This window comes from Netta rufina, assembly GCF_964035555.1.
Source record: "Netta rufina genome assembly, chromosome: 2".
NCBI lineage: Eukaryota > Metazoa > Chordata > Aves > Anseriformes > Anatidae > Netta > Netta rufina.
The window spans coordinates 65,906,295-65,926,201 of NC_140124.1; the positions used below are offsets into that span (position 1 = coordinate 65,906,295).

The following is a 19,907-nucleotide window of genomic DNA, read 5'->3' on the forward strand; positions in this document are numbered from 1 at the left end:
AAACCCTCCGATCCCTTTCCATGGGGCTGCTCTCAAGCTTCTTGTCCCCCAAATAGAAAGGGTTCCCCCATCACAGGTGCAGAGTTCAGCACTTGTTAAACTTCCAATTGTTGGTAATTGCCCAGTCCTCTAACTTGTGAAGATCTCTCTGCAAGGCCTCTCTGCCTTCAAGGAAGTCAGCAGCTCCTTTTACTTTAGTATCATCTACAAGCTTACTTAGCATGCATTTAGTACTGCATGCCGATCACTGATTAAAACATTGAAGAGAATTGGCCCTAAAATGGAGCCTTAGGGAACCCCACTAATGACTGGCTACTGACCTGATGTAACCCATTTACTATAACCCTTTGAGCCAAACCTGTCAGCCAGTTGTTCATCATATTATTTTATTGTCTAGCTGTATGCTGGACGTTTTGTCCAGAGACAGTATCGAAAGCTTTGCTGAAATCCAAAAAGATTACATCAACTTCCCGTGGTCAACTAGATGGGTAAGCTTGTCATAAAAGGAAATTAATCTAGTTAAATGGAACTTTTCTGTCATGAGCCCATGTTGTCTATGACCACTGACCTCGTTGTCCTTCAGATGTTTTCCAGTAACTCCCAGATTAATCTTTTCCTTAATTTGACCAGGCACTGAAGTGAGTCTGACATGCCTGTAATTACCAAGATCAACTTTCTCACCCTTCTTGAAAAGGGTCTTTACTGGAAGTGTACTGGAGAGACTTTTAGGATCTAACCTTTCTATGTAGTTTCTATTTCTGATTAAATTTTCATTGATCATAGCTTCCCACAGACTACTATATTGTTTTAATATGTATATTACATTAAGTAATGTGTATTACATTCATTCATTTGATAATGTATTGCTCAATGTCCCTTTCCATTTATCTTAAAAAACAAGTAATCTGAAATGTTGTTAGTCCTTGTTTTGCTCTCCTATGACATCCAGTGAGGCAGTGGAAAATAGAGTTTCTAAATGTGCTTATAAGATCACATTTTTTTTCTAGTCTTTTTTATTATTGTTGTCCAAGAAGAAAGAATTACCCACCAATCTCAGAGTCAACCAGTTATCACTGAAAAATCTCTTAGAGGTAACGTATCATCCTTTTTTTCTTGTTTCTTCTTTCTTTAGAGTAAAAGATTTTCCATCTTGTGGGCAAGGCTTGTAAAACAGAAGAAAGGAAAATAAAATGGAAACTAATATATGGACTTCATTATATTAAATCATCTCTTTTGTCTGTTTTCATTTGATCATTAAAAAAAATCCTTAATTTGTATAGCTTCTCTAGGTAATTTAAAATTTCGTTTAATTAATCACAAGACATCTTCCTCTCAAATACAGCAAGCTATTCATGTCAGACCTGGAACCTGACACTACATTTAAAGTAGAAAAAGTGTTTAACATCTGTTAAGTTGGTTTGTTTTCCAACCAGGATAGCTCCCAGTATTCCTGGGATAGAGTATTACCATGCTTTGCCAGCCTGCCTCTGGCCCACTTCGTGATGCTGAGTATAATTATGGGAGATTGAGCTTGGTACTGTTGGAATTTTCTCTTCTTTTGGTGCCACAGATTTTTGGTACACTGCTTAGATGCAGGCAGCAACTGCTGAACTGTCTTGCTGAAGGCTTTGACACTTCCCAGATGATTTAGGGAACCTGGGCAAGACAGAAACAAGTCCTCATAGACCAAGTAGACTTGTAATGCATTTTGCTGAGGTGACGACATCTGCAGTGGAATTCCATCTTTCTTGCTTTTCTTTATGTTGTGATTCCTCTTGTTCTGTGATGTTGGGGAACCTCCAAAGCTTTCTGTTGTAATGGAGGGAGGAAGGGGTAGTGTTGAAAGAAAACCTTCCAGCTGTTAGAAACTGCCATGCTTATGTGTCTTTTAACTGTTGCTGCTGGCTGGCTGTGCTTGCCTTGTGTGTGTGCAGGAGCAGATGGCGTCTGTAGCAGTAAAATGCACAAATGGAGAAATTGTCTGAATGCTGTTTTTTGAGCACCCCCTCGTGTCTAGATCCTTCTGGTATATTGTCTCAATTCCCCTCTGAGCTTCCTCTGCCTACCTCCAGAGCTCCTGTATCGCAGCCCCCCTTGCTTGTAGACTATGCTTCATGTTCATTAAGTCCTTGCTGAAACACTCTTTTTTTTTTTGGTTCAGCTGCCTTCATCTCAGTCTGTGCTCTTGATCTTGGTGTATAAATTCTCCTGTAAAATCTATACTTCTATCAGATCACCTTCTAGGGATGTATTTGGCCTAAAATCTGTCTCTAAAGGCTTAACACCTTTTCTTTATGTGAGCAAACATATTTTCATTGCTGTCTTAATGATCTTAATGTCTAGGTGCTTCCTGAGCTGTATGAGAGAGCAGTGCCTTGTCCTGTTTGCCATCCATGGTGCTCCTGACCTGTACATGGAGATGTTACCTGAATTCCCTATACCTCCTTCTCTCAGACAATTGCTCCCTTTTTCCAGTTTCACGTATTTCTTCAGTCTTTTCTTGCTTTAGGGTAACTGTCTTCATAAGCTGCCTCATCTGAGCTAAGAAAGTGCAATTCCTAGTTACAACAACAGGTACAGTGAGATGCACTAATATTCAATAGCTGTATAAGGCAGAAAGTTACTCTCAACTGCACTGAAGAAATACAGAAATAGGTATTATAAAATAGACTTCAGTTTCAGTGCTTTTCAGAGCATGACGAGATTCTTTTAAAACTCATGAACATGTCATAGGAGAAACACACTTATTTTGAGCTTCTACTGGAACTGTACATATGTAATAAATGTTTGATTTTTTACAACGGATATGGTATGGTTGTTACTCTTCCGCCTATTCCTGACTTTAAAAAAACATGGAAATATGATTTAAAAAAACACTGTCTTCTGGATATGTAAAACAATGTGTTGTTATTCTCTTAATCAGACTTTTGAGTCATATGGATGTGATGGGAAGATGCAAGACGTAGCAGAATTAGTCAAATGGCTAATTTCCATTGGAGCAAAAGTTGAAACCATTGGAGTTTATCCTCTTCATGCTGTTATCAGACTATGTATCAAAGCAAGTAAGTTGCATCCACTGTTAAAGTCAAGTGTTGTCTTCAGAGAAGTGACAGGTTTTTTTTGTTGTTGTTGTTGTTTTTTAAATAAATCTAATGAGATCAGATCATATTGGTATGACCTTGCATATATCAATGAAACACATTCTTAAAACGTTTTAAACTCCTCTTGATCATCTGTGCTTAATAGTGATACAAATTTAATATGGATGTTCTCTTTTGTGTTTTGGATTGTAAGAGTGCTTGATATGGGTCTTCCAGAACCTAAATGTGTCAGCTTTGATGGAAATACAGTATTTCTTCTTGCCACCTCAGTGTGGAGCAACAGTTTCTCTATGTGCTAAGGTCATGAGTCTTCCTGAGTGGCACATGCTGCGAGTCAGTGAGAGTGGAGCATCATGTCTCCCATAGTGCAGCTGGCTGTTACCATGATTTCTTTTATGTATTCTTGTCTCTTACAATGCTTGAGAAAAGGTTTCATACAGGTGCATCTTCCCACTTTACAGTGGGGGGGAGGTGTAAAAAACAAACAAAAAAATCTAATTCTATCTGTCTACTATTTATAAAAAAAAAAAAAATCTTGATTATTTTAGGAAGGAACCATATTTTTAGGTGGTTATTGACTCAGAAGCCAGACTTGAGGGATACAATAAACCAGCAAGACAGAGACGGATGCACCCTCCTGCATATTGTGGCATCTTCCAGTGAATACTCCCGGAAACACAGTAAATACCTTCTTTTTATTCCTATTAGTGATATATATATATATATATATTTTTTTTTTTGTATCGGTGTGTTTGTTTTCATATGGAAAAGTGAAGAACAGAAGAAAACTTCAGACCGTAGTGTTTACTATTTCGTGCTAGGGAAGAAAACGAGACAGCCCTGTTGTCTAGATACAGACTTTTATAGTAGTAACCGATGATTAAACATTTCAGCAATTCCCTTCTAAAGCTGTATACCTGATTTGGTGACCACTTGCTTTGCTCCTTGATTTGACTCGTTTTGATTTTTCCCATAAGTATGCCTTAGTTTTTAGTTACCTTTTAAATCTTGATGTGCCTGTAAAATCATATGAGGCCTTTTGGAAACCTGTCCTGAGTGTTGGTTCTTGGTGTTTTTTTTTTTTTTTTTTTTTTTTTTTTTTTTTTTTATTTGTTTTTTGTTTGTTTTGTTTTGTTTTTAGCTAGGTGAAACTTTAATGTCTAATTAGCAGTGCACATTATCAGAGGTGCAAAATGAAATGCTTTTTTGTTCACATTTTCTGTGATACTACTTCTAACTTAGCCTGGCTTTTTTCCTTGTATTTCTTACTCTGTTGTCCTGGTTTCAGTTAGAGCAGAATTTTCTTCCTAGTAGCTGGTGGAATGCTGTGTTTTGGCTTGGGATGAGAAGAGTGCTGATAACACCCCGGTGTTTTAATTGTTGCAGAGCAGTGCTTATACCAAGCCAAGGACATCTCAGCCTTTTGCTCTGTCCTGCCAACAGGCAGGCTGGGGGTGCAGTAAGAGCTGGGAGGGGACAGACCCAGGACATCTGTACACTAGGTTGGCAAGAGGAAACAAGCATCAGAACCAAGATAACTCCATGCTTCGCAGTCACTGAATGCAATGAAATTCTGGTGGTTCTCTTTATAGCATGAATGAGGTGCACACAGCCTATATCTAATTAATTACCTTTTCTAGAAAGGAGCCACACTTCTATCACAGCAGTTCCATCTGTTGCTATAAGACTCCTGTGTTTCCAGAAGAAACCATATATATATTTATAGATACATAAAAAACAAACAAACAACAACAATTAAAAAAAACCACTTGCATCCCTCCACTTACAAAAAATAACCCCTAAAGTAGCTTGAATGGTCTGGCTTAGACACACAAAGCACAACAGTTGTGTTAGCTTGCATCACTCTTATCCAGGTCTTACCTTCAGCACATATAACAGACTATGTGTTGTGGTGCTGTGCCTGGGGGAAATGTAGTGGTCTAACACTTCTTTGTGCAGCATTGCTCAGCATTCTCCTGCATGACTTGGTATTTTGGTGTTCCTGTGCTCCTTCAGCTGTTCTGTTGGCATGGCTTATTGCAAATGAGCAGCTCTTTGAGATGAGTACAGGCAACTGCTTGCAGAGCTGTGAAGCGCCCCTGGTAGTGCAGTGTGACACAGTAAGAGAACATGTCATCTTCCAGAATATTAAATACTGTGTCAAGACCTTAAATCACTGTTATATGTACTGTATATATGTTTTATCTGTAATCAGTTTCAAAACAAGTATAGTAATTTCCATTGAAAACAATGGTACCTGCCTGGTCAAAGTGGAAAGCTTTGTTACAAGGCTTTATTACCACAAAAATGTGTTTCATGCTGCATAGGAAAGAGAATCAGTACCTAGCTATATATATTCAAACATGAATATGTAAGAGACTTTGTTTTGTTAAGTTATCTTATAACCAATAGAAAATCCTCCTTATTTATTTATTTATTTATATACCAAGCAGTTTGCCTAGAGACTGGAGAACAGGACTGGGGCATAAAGGGAGGAGATGTATTCCACCTGCTGCCTCTGGCCAGTGATATGCTCTTGAGGGATCAAGTTGCTTTGTTTTTGTTCCCTTTTCCCAACTTACACTAATGAAGATAGGGTTTCGATTTTTTTTTTTTAACAGCTCTTTGGTTTCTTCTTGGGTCAATACCTAGCAATATTTTTGGGGTTAATACCTACATAACATTCTTATGACACTGGAAAAAATAAGATAACTATTTTTTAAATAAAATTATGCTGGAACTATGTCATGGTCTTTAAAACAAACAAAGAACCCGAACAATGGGAGTTACTCTTCTAATGCTTTTCCTTTTAATATTTTAGGTCAAACAGAAGATGTGCGCATGCTCCTGAGCTTTGGGGTTGATCCTACCATTCCAGATGCACGGTCAAGATACGTCATAGATATCTTGAAAAAGAATAAAAACTTTAATGCTGTCAAAGCAGTCAGAGATCACACTGAGAAACACGCTTCTTCCTCTGTGGAATTGGAAGGTACTGCATGGACTCTGTACTTTTCCTGTTTTTAAATTATGTGTTTTAGGTACAAAATTGTTTCATTTGTAATTGGTAATATCAGGTGGGTTTTATGTAACCCTCTGTATGAGTCATCACACTAAGTCAATGGTGAACACTTTGTCCTTTTCTGAAGGTGTCTGCTGTCCAGCTATGTTCTTTACTTACCATCCACTCATGTAATAAGTAACTAACTACCAGTTGTATCAAGTATCTATAAGCTGCTGGTGTTTTTTTTCCCTTAGCACAAGGCTCCACCTCCCTCTCCCCCCATGGCTAAGTGCCAGGTCCTGCGCTTTGATCACAGCAACCTCATGCAATGCTGCAGGCTTGGGGCGGTGGATGGAAAGCTGTGCAGAGGAAAAGTATCTGGGGGTGCTGAACATGAGCTGGCAGTGCCAGGAGGCCAAGAAGACCAGTTGCATCCTGGCTTGTTTCTGGAATAGTGGAGCCAGCAGGACCAGAGAGGTGATCGTCCCCCTTTCTCACTATAAGAAGAGCATGGAGGCCCCGGAATGTATCCAGAGAAGAGCTATGAAGCTAGTGAAGGGCCTGGAACACAAGTCCTGAGAGGAACCTCTGAGGGAACGGGGGTTGTTTAGTCTGGAGACGAGGAGGCTCAGGGGGGAGACCTTATTGCTCTCTACAACTACCTGAAAGGAAGATGTGGGGAGCTGGGGTTGGCTTCTTCTCACAGGTAACTAATAATAGGACTAGAGGGAATGGCTTCAAGTTGCACCAGGGGAGGAAATTGTCCTGGTTCTGTCCCCTCCCAGCTGCTGCACCCCCAGCCTGCCTGCTGGCAGGACAGTGGGAGAAGCTGAAAGTCCTTGACTTGGTGTAAGCACTGGTCTGCAACAACTAAAACATCAGTGTGGTGTCAACGTTATTCTTGTCCTAAATCCCAGACATAGCACCATACCAGCTACTAGGAGGAAAATTAACTCTATCCTAGCTGAAACCAGGACAGAAATGACGTTGGAAATTCTGAGACACATCTTCTCAGAAAGAGTAGTCATTGGAACAGGCTGCCCAGGGAGATGGTGGCATCACCATACCTGGAGGTGTTCAAGAAATGGTTGGACATGGTGCTTAGGGACATGGCTTAGTGGGTGATATTGGTGGTAGGGGAATGGGGGATGGTAAGGTGGTTGGACCTCCCAGATGATCTTGGAGGTCTTCTGCAACTTTGATGATTCTGTGATTCTGATAGAAACTTCATCTTTTTGATGCTTTTTCCATTTTGACCTTTTGACCTTCACCTTAGTTTTTGGCAAATGAAACACTTGGTAAAAGTATTCATAATATATTTTAAAATGCTGACCAAAAAGAGAAGCCCTGAAATGATGAACGTGTGTGAAAAAATGCTGACCTGTTTTGAGAACAAAATAGCGTTTTAGTGAAAGCTCGTTGTTCACAAAGTTTTAGCCCTCTTTGATCAGTGTGGGTGATACACAGCTAAAACTCCTCTATTACTTAAAAAATTTCAATCTCTTTGAATGGTAAGGGAAAAACTAAAGCTAAGAGAACCTCCAATAATAAAACAGAGGAGCTGTAATTTAGTTACACTATTGAAGTTTGGACAAACTTCAAAGTATTTTTAAAATATATTGATATTTCTAGGCAGTTTTTGAAAGACTTGTTGTCATACAGAAAGATACAAATCTTAATTTTCCCAGTGGTAACATGAAATTTCATCAGCTGGGGTACTAAACTGGTTTCCAGTCTGCTCTGTTATAAAAGCCTGTCAGTTCTGAAAAGGACTCACTTGTCTATGTAACTTTCCATATTGGAAACTAATGTATGATTGCCTAAACTAATGAATGATTGCCAAAAATCGCAGGTATTTTCTTTTCCATGCCAATCAATTAGAATGAGAAGGCATTCAAATTGTAAGACCCCTGTGTCAAGGTATCAAGACTAACCCTTATATGACTTATTCTATGCCTTAACAAATAGAGTACGTCTGACCTGCCTGAACTGCAGTATGGTCAGAGAGATTGCTAGTTGAGATGGGAGATGAGGAACTCCTTACCCAAAGGATGAAGGGTCCCTGCAGAAAGAAGGTGCTTTCTTAGCAGTATGGCAATATAGCTTGGTTGCTACTTACAACTCTAAAAGAGACTGTATTTGTGCAACAGACATTTCCAGCAGAGGATCCAGTTCTCGGAGGCTGTTTGGAGAAGCACTTGTGAGCATCCATGTGAGAACTGACTTGCCAGTTAGACAAGATGTTCCTGCAGGAGTTTCAGGTTCAGAAACAGGAGGCAGGTCCTGCAGCTGACCTTGATAAGTCCTGGTTTAGACTTCAGTTTAAAACAAGGTCTGTAAGTCCCAAGCAAGATGTTTGTTCATCTTGAAACCATTTCTTCAGTATAACCTTTCTGAGATGGCTTGGTGCCTGATCTTTTTTTCCCTGGCAGTAGCCAACCAGAGCTTTAAAGTAATATCTGTATTAGCAGGACTACTGTGTTAGCCCAAAGCGTAACCTTTTCAAACTAGAACTTCCTCCTATCGTACAGATGTCAAGTGGAGCAAAAGACTGCACAGGCAGGTCAAACTTGTCTAAAAGCAAAGCTTTTAGACCATCTCTCTGGTTTCCAGTAGGCTTATGTGCAAAATACACTTGAAAGCACTGGATTTCATTGCACTTGAACCTTCAGGAGCCTGGCAAGCAGATCCCCACAGTTCTTGTTTCTTTACTGTAGAGGTCTCTTGTCCTTTTCCTGGAGAAGGTCCTAGCGTAGTGGTTCTCAGGAAGTTTGCATTGCTGCTGCTGCTGTGGTGGTAAGTGCTTTAGTTGGTGTTCTGGGTAGCTCTGCATGTCTTTTGTGGTCAATTTACTTTCTGCAGTGCACAACTCCCAGGAGCTTTGTAGGTCTTAAAGCAAAGCAAGAGGCTGGAGAATGAAGTGCTGCTTTACACCAGGGGTTAATCCTGGTTGCTAATAAGATGACCAGCCCTGTTTATTTTTTTGCTCTAAGGCGTAAAGCTACTGTTTTGTTTGATCTTTGATGTACTTACATTCCTCAGAGATTTTAGGAAAGTCAAACCAAGTCTTAGTTTTCATTTAAGAGGACTATTATTATTAAGATGTGTGTTAAAATCTGCCATTGTCCATTACCTAAGTATCTCAGTATCTCTTAAACTTATAGCTGTCATTCTGCTGTGTGTTCGTGTGTTGTTGTTGTTTTGTTGTTTGTTTTTCGAGTATTAAGTGGGCAAATTATTTTTTGGCCTTTTCTTAAATGCCAGCAAGGATTCAGACAAATTCAGGACATCTGATCAAAATTGTATGCTGGAAAGCCACTGTTCTTAGTCACTTTAAAAAGTCTTGCCACTGTGAGGCAGCAATGTCTTGCCTGCATGCAGGTCAACTTAGGAACTATTGCAATTTTCAGCCTGAGGTACTAATGTAAAGAGTTTTTGAGTGTATCAAATATGCTTTGGGATATGAAGTATAATAATGTATTACAGTCCTCTGCTAAACACATGACATCAAGGAACCATGTTTTCAATTTCTGTAATGTTTTGCAGAAGAAGATAAAAGCAGAGCTGTAGTTGACTCCTTCCTGGATGCTCTTGAACAGTTCGTCAAGTTCTGCAGTTGTGAAAATGGGATACATAACACAAATGTATTGAAGAAAGATGAGGTTCAGGGATTTCTGAAACTGCTTTCTTCTGTGAAAGGTACAGTGAGTTCCCATTTCTCCCCTTCTTTCATTGTTGTGAAAAATGTATTTGATGCTAATGTGCAGGTTCTGTTGTTACTCTTCCTTCGCTTCCCTGTTTATGCAACTGATGTTACTGGAACAATATGCATTTCCTTATTTTTACTGTTGTGTTTCACATTTAAAACCCACCAGAATATGCACAAAAAAAATGAGTATCATGAATCAAAGTGTTCAAACTTACTTGTCTGTTAGCAACAAGACAAAAGGATGCGAGTGTAGAATTTTGCTATTGTGTGCTTTGAATTTAATGAGCTCATCATCTGAAATTTGTTTACATGGATATGTATTTTGTCAGGTTTTGACCAAGTTATGTTGCCTTGACTGTCTTGCAGAAATCCCTGAAGGAGCGGTTTGCAACATCTCCCAAGCCTGTGCTAACAACTTTATAAAACAGTTGTTGAAGAAGCAAATGTGGCATGAAGTTTTGCTGTTGCTAACAGGGAAAGCCAGTGGGGAAGAGACCTTAGGTGGAGGACTCTTCAAAAACTGCAGTCTTCCAGACGTTGACATTGGCAGCGTTATCCAGCAGTGTGATGGATTGGATGAGCAAATACACCTCATAAGATGCTTGATCGAAAATGGAGGTGAAAAGCTGCAATACTAATGTCTTAAAAGATATTTTGTTATGCATGTTTGAAGCAACATAGTTTCAGAACTACAAAGGCATAGTTTTGTGGCTCTGTATAATTGTTAAGCTGTTTTCCAAGTGAAATTTGGCTGCCAGAGTTGGATTTGGAAATAAAAAGGCCAAGGATTATTGTTGGTCATTTTTCTTGTAGTTCTCTTGGGTTTTAATTTCCCTGTTTTAAGCCACAATATTATCCTGGTAGAAACTGTGAGCCACAGTCTTTGGGTTCAGTCTGTTGTCATGTCACAAGTAATTGGCTACTTCAGTGATTTAGGGGGCATGACCAGATAACTTTTTTTGTAGTCAGTGTGGCCATCGTTTTTCTTGTTTTGCATGAGGCTTATTTCTAGGATTACTCTGCCCTCTTTCACTTCAACTTCATGCTAGCCATAAATTGCAGGCATACATTCCTGCTTACAGCCTTGTGAGTGGCTGAAGTTGCAAAGAAGCTCTTTGTTTGACTCAGTCACTGACTTTCTTGAAAATATGTTCTGGCCTGTCTGTCTTCCTATTGCAATGGAAGGACTGGTTGCTCAGATTATTGGAAGATCAAAGGTTTGAAGACTTTCGTAGACAAAAGCTCTTTAACAGACACACATAAAAGGTTGATGTTAAAAAAAAAAAAAAAAAAAAGCCTGCTCTGCAATCAGTATGTATCTTCTGATTAGCATGTTCTGTAGTTTGAAGATCTGTTGTATCAGATTTAACCCCTGATATTTTCATGTCCTTCATACCAGCTCTGCCAGATGGGATTGGAGCCAACTCTGAAATACCATTGCAAATATGCCTGGAAAAGAATTATTTTGAACTGGTGTATTTGCTGTTGATTAAGGGTGCAGATCCTAAGAATATCTCCATTGCACAAGGAGATACTCCCTTGCATGCTGCAGTTTACATTTATATTGATAAAAAAGGTAAGGCTTTTGTGTGTCTGGGCCTAGGGCACACAAATGTCTCGAGCAGATTTGCATCATTCTTTTTTTCGCAGCAACTGTTGAAGACATCCTATTTCTTCCCTCTCTAGTCCACTGCCACTTTCACTGCTTTTTTTTTTTTGATGTGATAGTAGAGGCAGCAGACCAGGCTGTTTGGCCATGTCTCAGCCCTCAAACTTTGCAGACCAGAGGATATGCAGCAGTCTTTATTAATCTGATGTTCTACGTTTTGTTTGCTGGGGCTGGGGCTATGAGGAAAGTTAATGGCAGCTCAGGTGACTAGTGGGATTCAGACAGCTGTAATGTCTCCATCACTTACTGTTTTTTTTGTGACTGTATTCTTGTTTACTTGAGCTGATTTTGAAAAGACAATTCTTTGAAACCCTGTAAAATTTGTTGTAGGTGAGAATGATGTAAATATGAAGGATCTAGGATATAAAGGCAGGTTGATGGCAGCAGACCTTGAAGGAAATCTGACAGTGATATCTGAAATTCTTTCCCCTGTTTTTTCAGTTGTAATTCAAGCAAAGTTTTGTTCAGAAGAGTGAGTGGCAGAACTGTAGGGCTTACATGTAAATATAAGAAATTCAGAGCGACTGTCAAATCAGTCAGGTTTGATTTTTCCCAAAATCAGGTTTGATTTTTCTTTAAGTTAAGAAAAAAGGCATTTTAAAATTTAAAACACTATTTATTCACTTTTAAACACATTTCATTTAAATAGCTTCAGAGAGATTGAAAACGTAGGTACTGCCAACTATAAATTTTAAATCAGAAGAGTTAGAAGTCTAAACGTGGTATCTTTTAATTTTTTTTTACTGTGCAGAGTTGAGGTGAAATTCCTCTAGTGATTTTGAGTCACTAATTTTATTAGGAAAGAAATGTTTCACACGTATTATCAGGATGAAATAACTTATATTATCTGGATGATAATCAGAAAGCTGTAGAATTCTTTATTTTTTTTATTCAGGGAGTTATTGGACTAATTCTATCCTGTAGGAAATTGCTCTGGGACCCTCAGATATCAGGAAATAGTTGGGATTTGCCACAGGTTAGTTTAGTAACTCTAAGCTATCTGCTTCAGATTCCTTCAGGGTAGCATATTAAAGTGAACCAGATGACCCCAGAGCAGTACACAGAGCTTCCGCTTGTCTACATGACCACAGCCACCAACTTTTGGTAACTGATGCTGGAAGATGAATGAATGTCTGCACCTGTATGTTAGAATAAGGAATTAAATTGACTGATGCTACAGGAGCAGTTGCAACACTAGAGATTTTTAGAGCTTTGCTGCCACTGTATTGTTTTTCCTGAATATTGAAAAAGCTGTTTTGAGATATTTCAACCAAGTACGTTTTACAAACATAAAATGTAGAATTTGTATTTTGAAAGCAAATTGATTTTTGTTTAGTAACTGTAGTAAAAAAAAAAAGGTATTAAAATTTGTTGGACTACAAAGCAGCATTGTAAAGCAACTGTTTTTTTTTTGTCGTTTCCAGATGGCATTGGTTTAAACATTCTGAACTATCTGCTTGATCTCTTTGCTTCAAGACCTTCTGACTTTCCATATCTTAATCCAAACATACAAGATAAGAATGGGGATACAGTGATGCATGTTATTTTTCAGAGAGGATTTTTAAAGCAGACAAAGAAAATAATGGATTCATTGGCAAAATTTTATATTAACTTCAATATAAAAAACAAACTAGGAAGAGATGTGAGGCACAGAATTAAAAAAAATGACCCACTGCTACTTGCTTGGAAAACTGCTGTATCAGAGAAGAAGTACCGGCAGAATATAGCAGGACAGTCAGTTAAAACAGCTAAATCTGCTCCAGTCTCTGACATATCACAGACGAAGAGCTCAGGACGTTCTTCATCTGGGTCATTATTAAAAGCACCATCTGGAAACACAACACATAACGATGTGAAAACCTCATGTTCTGTAAAGACAAAAAATGATCAGTTGGTAAAGCAGGAAATGGAAAAAATAAAGAACCCCTTAACTCTGCAGGAAAGTCTAGTGCAGGAAATCAGAGCTTTAATTCAGCAATTAAAATTAGGTGACACACTGAGAAACAATAATTCTCTGTTACAAAAGCCATTTTCAGCCCAGACTACTATGGAAGAGGGAAAAAAGGAATCATTGCAACCTTGTGGAAATGTGATTAATCCTGAAGGAAAAGGGGATGACTGGAAGGAAAAGAAGGAAACACAAGAATTTAGTATGGACCTCTCTAATGGAGAGAAGGAAGAACCAGAGGACGAGGAAGGAGATATTCTGGATATAGAGGCACATGTGCAAGAGTTTGATAACATGACCTGGGAAATAGAGTGCACTCCTGAAACGTTGAAGACGTTGAGCAGCAAATCTATACCTCCTTATCTGAAAACTAAAACTATAATGACAATTAAGCATCTTGGCAATGGGGAATGGACTAAGGTTCTTCAGAAGCCACTGAAACATTTGAAAGCTGATATCCAGCTCTATGAAGCCAAATTGGGCAAAGGTGCAAGAATGCTATGGGAACTTGCGATTGACTTTTCTCCTCGTTGCAGTGAGAGTGCAGAAAAGATTATGGAGACAGAACAGACAAAAGGTCTTCCAGAAAAATCAGGAAGAGTTTACACAGAAATTATCAGAATTTGGGCAATTGTTCTTGACCACTGCAAGCTGAAACGTGTCTTAGATAACATATGTATATCCTACAATCGGGGTTTATCCTGCATCTTAAGGAAGAAGCTCAAGGGCATCAATAAAGTACATCAGAGCTACAACATCACAGTAAAAAAGCGTGTTCCGCGTTGTTACATTGAAGATCTGGAAGCAGAAAAATCAAAAGAACATACTTTCCCTGAGTATTTCCCTCCAGCCAGTGCTGCAGAAATGGAATACAATATAATGAAATTCCACAGCTTCAGTACTAACATGGCACTTAACATTATAAACGATGTACATTTTGCTGTTGAATACCCATTCCGAGTGGGGGAATTGGAGCATGCAGTGATTAACCTCAATCCAAAGCCCATAGAACCAATCATTTTAATTGGGCGAAGTGGGACAGGGAAGACAACTTGCTGCTTGTATAGGCTTTGGAAGAAATTCTATTTGTACTGGGAAAGATCCACCATGGCAAATAGTCCTCTGCTGGCAAGGCAAACTTGGCGGCAGAAGCAGTGCAGTGAAGCTGAAAAAGTGAGGTTAGGGAAGGAAGAGCATGGAGAAAAACAGGACAGTGATGATTCCAGTGAGGAGCAGGTGAGTGATGTGCAAGGCAGTGAGGATGAAAAGGTTCCTGTGGACACAACTGGTGGAGAAACAAATCTATGTGATGACCATGAAGACCATGTGTGTAGTGCAGAAACACTGAACAGCCTGGAGCACCTGCACCAGATCTTTGTGACAAAAAATCCTGTCTTGTGCCAGGAAGTTCAGAAGAATTTCATTGAACTTAGCAAGTCATCTAAGATAACCAGTCATTTCAGGCCTCTGGAACCAAGTGTTCATAGGCTACAAGATATTAAAGATGAAAATTTCCCACTGTTTGTCACCTCCAAGCAGTTGTTGCTGTTACTGGATGCATCCATGCCTGACCCGTTTTTTCCAAGGAATGAAGATGGAAGCCTTAAAAGAACCATTGTTGGTTGGAGTCCCCAGGAAGAGTTGGTGGTGCCAAATTGGCAAGATGAGAATGAAGAAGGTAATGCTGAAGTGGAACATGGTGATGAGGAAGGAGCTGCAGATGCACATTCTAGGGAAAGTGACCCTCGTACTTTTGTGACTTATGATGTATTTGCAAATGAAATATGGCCAAAAATGGTGAAAGGTAAAAGCTTGTACAATCCTGCACTGGTTTGGAAAGAAATAAAATCATTTCTGAAAGGTTCTTTTGAGGCGCTGAATTGCACTGGGGGTAAGCTCACTGAGGAGGGGTACAAAAAGCTAGGTCTGAAGAGATCGCCAAACTTCACAGAAGACAGGAGTGAAATCTATCACCTCTTCCATCTTTACCAGCAAATAAGGTCTCAGAGAAGCTACTTTGATGAAGAAGACTTGCTATATAATTTATCTCAAAGACTGTCAAAGCTCAGTGAGCTGCCATGGTCCATCCATGAGTTTTATGGTGATGAGATTCAGGATTTCACCCAAGCTGAGCTAGTGCTGTTAATGAAATGCATCAATGATCCTAATGCCATGTTTCTAACAGGTGACACTGCCCAGAGCATAATGAAAGGAGTTGCTTTTCGTTTTAGTGATCTGAGGTCACTGTTCCATTATGCAAGCAAGAACTCCATAGACAAGAAGCAGCGTGTTAGAAAACCAAAAAGGATATATCAGTTGTACCAGAACTACAGGTCCCATTCAGGTAGAATAACAAATTTATTATCTCAACCTGTGCTTTTCAGATGTCACAAATTATTGAAGTTTTCTACTGGCTAATTCAAAGCATCTTTAAGCGGGCTTTTTTTTTAGATGATCAGCTTTTTGTGACATCTCAACTGGAAAACCAAAAATGAACACTTGAAAAATAGTAACTTCTCAAACACTCATGCTTACTGCATGTTTTGTCTATATTTGACTTAAATGAAAACATAACAGAAAGTAATCATGCATGCTTTTTTGGCTTCATCCTCAAGTTGCTAGATTTTGCAGGATTGAGCTACTTCTGTTTTTCATATTAGTTTTGTTTATGACCTTCGTTTTATGAGGACACTGCTAAGTATTTGTAGCATGTTTTAGATCTTTGCAGGCCTAAGTAGAAACAAGGTGGACCTTACAGCTTCCTTTTTCTCTGACTAGTAGTTTTTGTCATATTTCTTGATTTTCAAAAATCTAACAGTCTTTTTAGTGTGTTTGCAAGTGAGTATGAGGCAGCCTGACTGAAGTTTAAAATCTATATTCTGCTTGTTGTAGGTATTCTCCGTCTAGCATCTGGAGTGGTTGATTTGCTTCAGTGCTATTTCCCAGAATCTTTTGATCGGCTTCCAAAGGACTGTGGTCTCTTTGATGGACCCAAACCTACAGTGTTGGAGTCCTGCAGTTTTAGTGACCTAGCAATTCTGCTGAGGGGCAATAAAAGGAAAACACAACCTATTGAATTTGGAGCACATCAGGTTTGGTTTTCTTAGGTATACAGCTTTTCGCAGATTCTTCTAGCTCTGTTGCTAATTAAATAATCACTTTAAAAGACATTATGGACAGTCCATATAAGCCCTTTTATATTACTGATAAATTATGCTTTTTAAACTTTGAAACCTTCATTGTGTTGGTTTCTATTTCTTTCTTTCTTAATGCATGCTCTTCCTGCTCTTAATTGCATCAGATGATTTTTTTTGGTCCAATTCTTATCTAACTCCAAATTTTCATACACCAGATCTGCATCTGTCCCATTGTACCATGCATTTGTCAGTCTTCTAGGGGCAGCTTTGTGTAGTGTGCTGAAATGTCTGTGTTAAATCCTGTCTGGTTTTGAGAAACCTCTTGCTTTATCTTGACATATTTATGTTTTCTGCCTGTGGCTGTTACTTTTTTTGCTTTCTAACACATCCTTTTATTAATATATTTTATGATAGGTAATATTAGTTGCAAACGAAACAGCAAAGGAGAAAATACCAAAGGAACTCAGTTTAGCACTTGCACTGACAGTTTATGAAGCCAAGGGCTTGGAATTCGATGACGTACTCCTTTACAACTTTTTCACAGACTCAGAGGTATTTAATTCTTATCCATATTCTACATTTTTTTCCTTAATGTGTTGATTTTACATGTAATCTAATTGTCTTTCCCTCTGGAAAAGGATTCAGTTTCCTCTTAAGGCAGGTGGCTTCATCACAGTAAAAAATATGGTTCATAGGTTTATGAAGTGAGAATCTGTCTTCCCTTAGTGCTACATTTTCCTTCAGATTGTCTCTTGCCAATTCAGGGAGAGCCTTGGGGTTCACAGAACAGCAGGTGTGCATGCATACTTCTGCCACATATCTAGACTATTCTGTTAGCTTGCAACATGTCCCTCCTGGTCTCTGTTCAGGTCGGAGAAATAAGTGTGACAGTCCACCATTCTTGCATACTTTTTACCTTATACTGGGGTGCTAGGTCCTGAAAAAATCAGCTTAGACCCCCTGCTTTGCATGACCACTGTGTTCACAGTGCAGTTTTTTTAGTGTGTTAACAGACTTGAAATCATTTGCCAGCCCCAGATAAGTTGAAACGTTTTTTTTTTTTTTAATTAAAAGCTTAGTAAAACAACTATGTTTAGAAGCAAGTAGTGTGTGCGTGTGTGTGATGACGGAAGCATGCTCTATAGCCATACACAGCTTAATTCCAGAAAACTCACTCTGGTCTATCTCAGGAGTTGTTAGGAAACTTGGAAGAGTCTCAGAGTCTATGACAGAGACCATCTTCCCTAGTATGACCTTGAATGAAGAAGGCTTTCCTTCCTGGAGGTGTTGTCACTTTTATCTATTCCCTTTTCCCCCTTTGTAGTTCTCCAGGTAGCTCAGACCCTGCCCCTCCGGAGGTTGAGGTAGCTCTGGAACTGGTGGGGATCGTAGAATCATAGAATATTCTGAGTTGGAAGGGACCAACAAGGACTGAGTTCAACTCCTGCTTCCCCGCAGGAGCACCCAAAAATCAAAACGTATGTCTGAGAGAGCGGTCAGTCAGGGGGAATACAGTCCTCAAGGCTTCTCACAAAGAGCTGTCAGGCACAGCAGCCCCAGTGTTGCTGGATCATCACTGACCCATCCTGGCCAGGTAATAGGCAGTATCCTTACTGAGCATGCCTGCGGAGACTTGTACACTCCCACAACTGCCTTGTTGGGTAACTTCACATTTAGTGTGAACATCTCTTGCAGGTGCCCTCTGCCTCTAGCCCTCAAAACAGTGTCTCAGATGTGGTTTTCAGCAACTGAAAACCACAGTTGTATAAAAGAAAACTAGAGCAAATTGCTGTTGGCTTTTCATAGAGGCTAGTAGACACAATGAGGTAAGGGGACAAGGAAGGTGCTTGCAGTAAGTGACACTGAATGTGGCTTACCGTGATTCAGGCACAGTGCAATACTGGTTGTCATGATAGATTTCTCAAAGTTGACGTGTTTTTGGTGATGCGAGCTGTGCTCAGAAAAACAATGAACTAATAGCAGAATACAGAGTTGAGTGTGCTGAGTATTTTAACTTAGCTAGGCTAATATATGCCAAGCCTGGAGAAATACTTTCATATAAATCTTCCATCCTCGTGTGAGTCATGAGTTAACGAGTTGATTTGAGGAGTCAAACAAGCAGGCAAGGAAGACGCTCACACTGAAGTTTTCTGGTTTGAGGAGGAGAATCTCTAAACTGTTGTAAAGACAGCATACGTAGCTTTTTGTAATTCACTTGATTTGGTCTTTATTGGGTTTGAAATGAGGTTTAGAATGAGTCTTGTTTTAAGAGGCAAATTTCAACGAAGAAACTAAAAAGAAAAAATGCCAAATCCTTAAAATCCAGCAAACCGTTGACCAAATTGATCATTTTGTAATCCATAACAGGCTTAGGAATGTTTTGATGATTTATTGCAATCAGAACTGCAAAATATACTTTGCAAGTTTTCTGTATTTTTTCTCACAAAGAAGACTAACTTGTATCGGGTTGCTTGAGTCTCTGAACTACAGGGGTAAAAAAAAGCTTATTTAGCCACAATAAGAGTATTTTTCAGTTTCTGGCACAAACTTGGCACTTTGTAATCATTTTTCCATAAAATGTCTGAAAGGGAATAAAATTAGCATAACAATTTAAAATGTACTTAGAATTTTCTGTGTTGTTAGTTTTGTGGGGGGTCAGAAACCTTCAGAAAGGTGTGATTAGGAGCTGATGCTTGTTGCATGGCTTGAGAGTGTGCAACACAGATCTGCTACCACACTGAAACATTTAAGCATGTTTGTGCACATTTAGAGATATTACTCACAGATACATATGCTGGAGTCCAATTCAGTATGACCAGTCTCTTTTATCCCACACAAATATTTTTTTGGTCCTTTCTGGGCCTTCTTATAAGTAGCAGTGTGTGTTGGTCAGTTATACTCTACCCCCTGGCTCAGACCAGCACTAGTGACCACTGCTGTTGCACAGTGAGCTTAATAAATTCATCATGTAACTGATGAGCTCTCTTGCTGGTTTACAGTCGTGGTGAGAAATAGGCCTGTGTGTCATACTGATAGATCCACCTCCACAGCTTCAACCCCTTTGTTTTGTTTATGGGCTCCACCCTATCATCATTTACATGAACACTAGTGATGATTTGTTTGCCAAAGATAAAGTCCCAGATGTACCTCTTCTTAATTTGTTCTGTGTTTTCAGCCTGATGGCCACCTGGTACAGACTTGTATCTCAAAAGTTATGAAGTTAGCCTTCTTGATGGCAGTTGATGGTCTTTCTTTAGGTTCTTCCCTGAGATCATTAATTTGTCTTGCTTGTCTCCTTTAAGCCATTTTTAAGCTGGGGCTGTGTTTGTCGGTCACAAC

At 39.3% G+C, this 19,907-nt stretch overlaps 1 protein-coding gene across 1 annotated transcript in view; it reads left to right on the forward strand.

Annotated features, from left to right (window-relative positions):
• TRANK1 (tetratricopeptide repeat and ankyrin repeat containing 1) overlaps positions 1 to 19,907 on the forward strand; it is a 54,049-nt gene that overhangs the window by 21,179 nt on the left and 12,963 nt on the right. The window contains exons 6-15 of the mRNA XM_084281306.1: positions 1,008 to 1,091; positions 2,924 to 3,062; positions 3,650 to 3,781; positions 5,923 to 6,093; positions 9,652 to 9,804; positions 10,181 to 10,432; positions 11,214 to 11,390; positions 12,908 to 15,775; positions 16,324 to 16,523; positions 16,983 to 17,120. Coding sequence (XP_084137432.1) covers positions 1,008 to 1,091; positions 2,924 to 3,062; positions 3,650 to 3,781; positions 5,923 to 6,093; positions 9,652 to 9,804; positions 10,181 to 10,432; positions 11,214 to 11,390; positions 12,908 to 15,775; positions 16,324 to 16,523; positions 16,983 to 17,120 — 4,314 coding nt within the window. The remainder of the gene's footprint in view (positions 1 to 1,007; positions 1,092 to 2,923; positions 3,063 to 3,649; positions 3,782 to 5,922; positions 6,094 to 9,651; positions 9,805 to 10,180; positions 10,433 to 11,213; positions 11,391 to 12,907; positions 15,776 to 16,323; positions 16,524 to 16,982; positions 17,121 to 19,907) is intronic.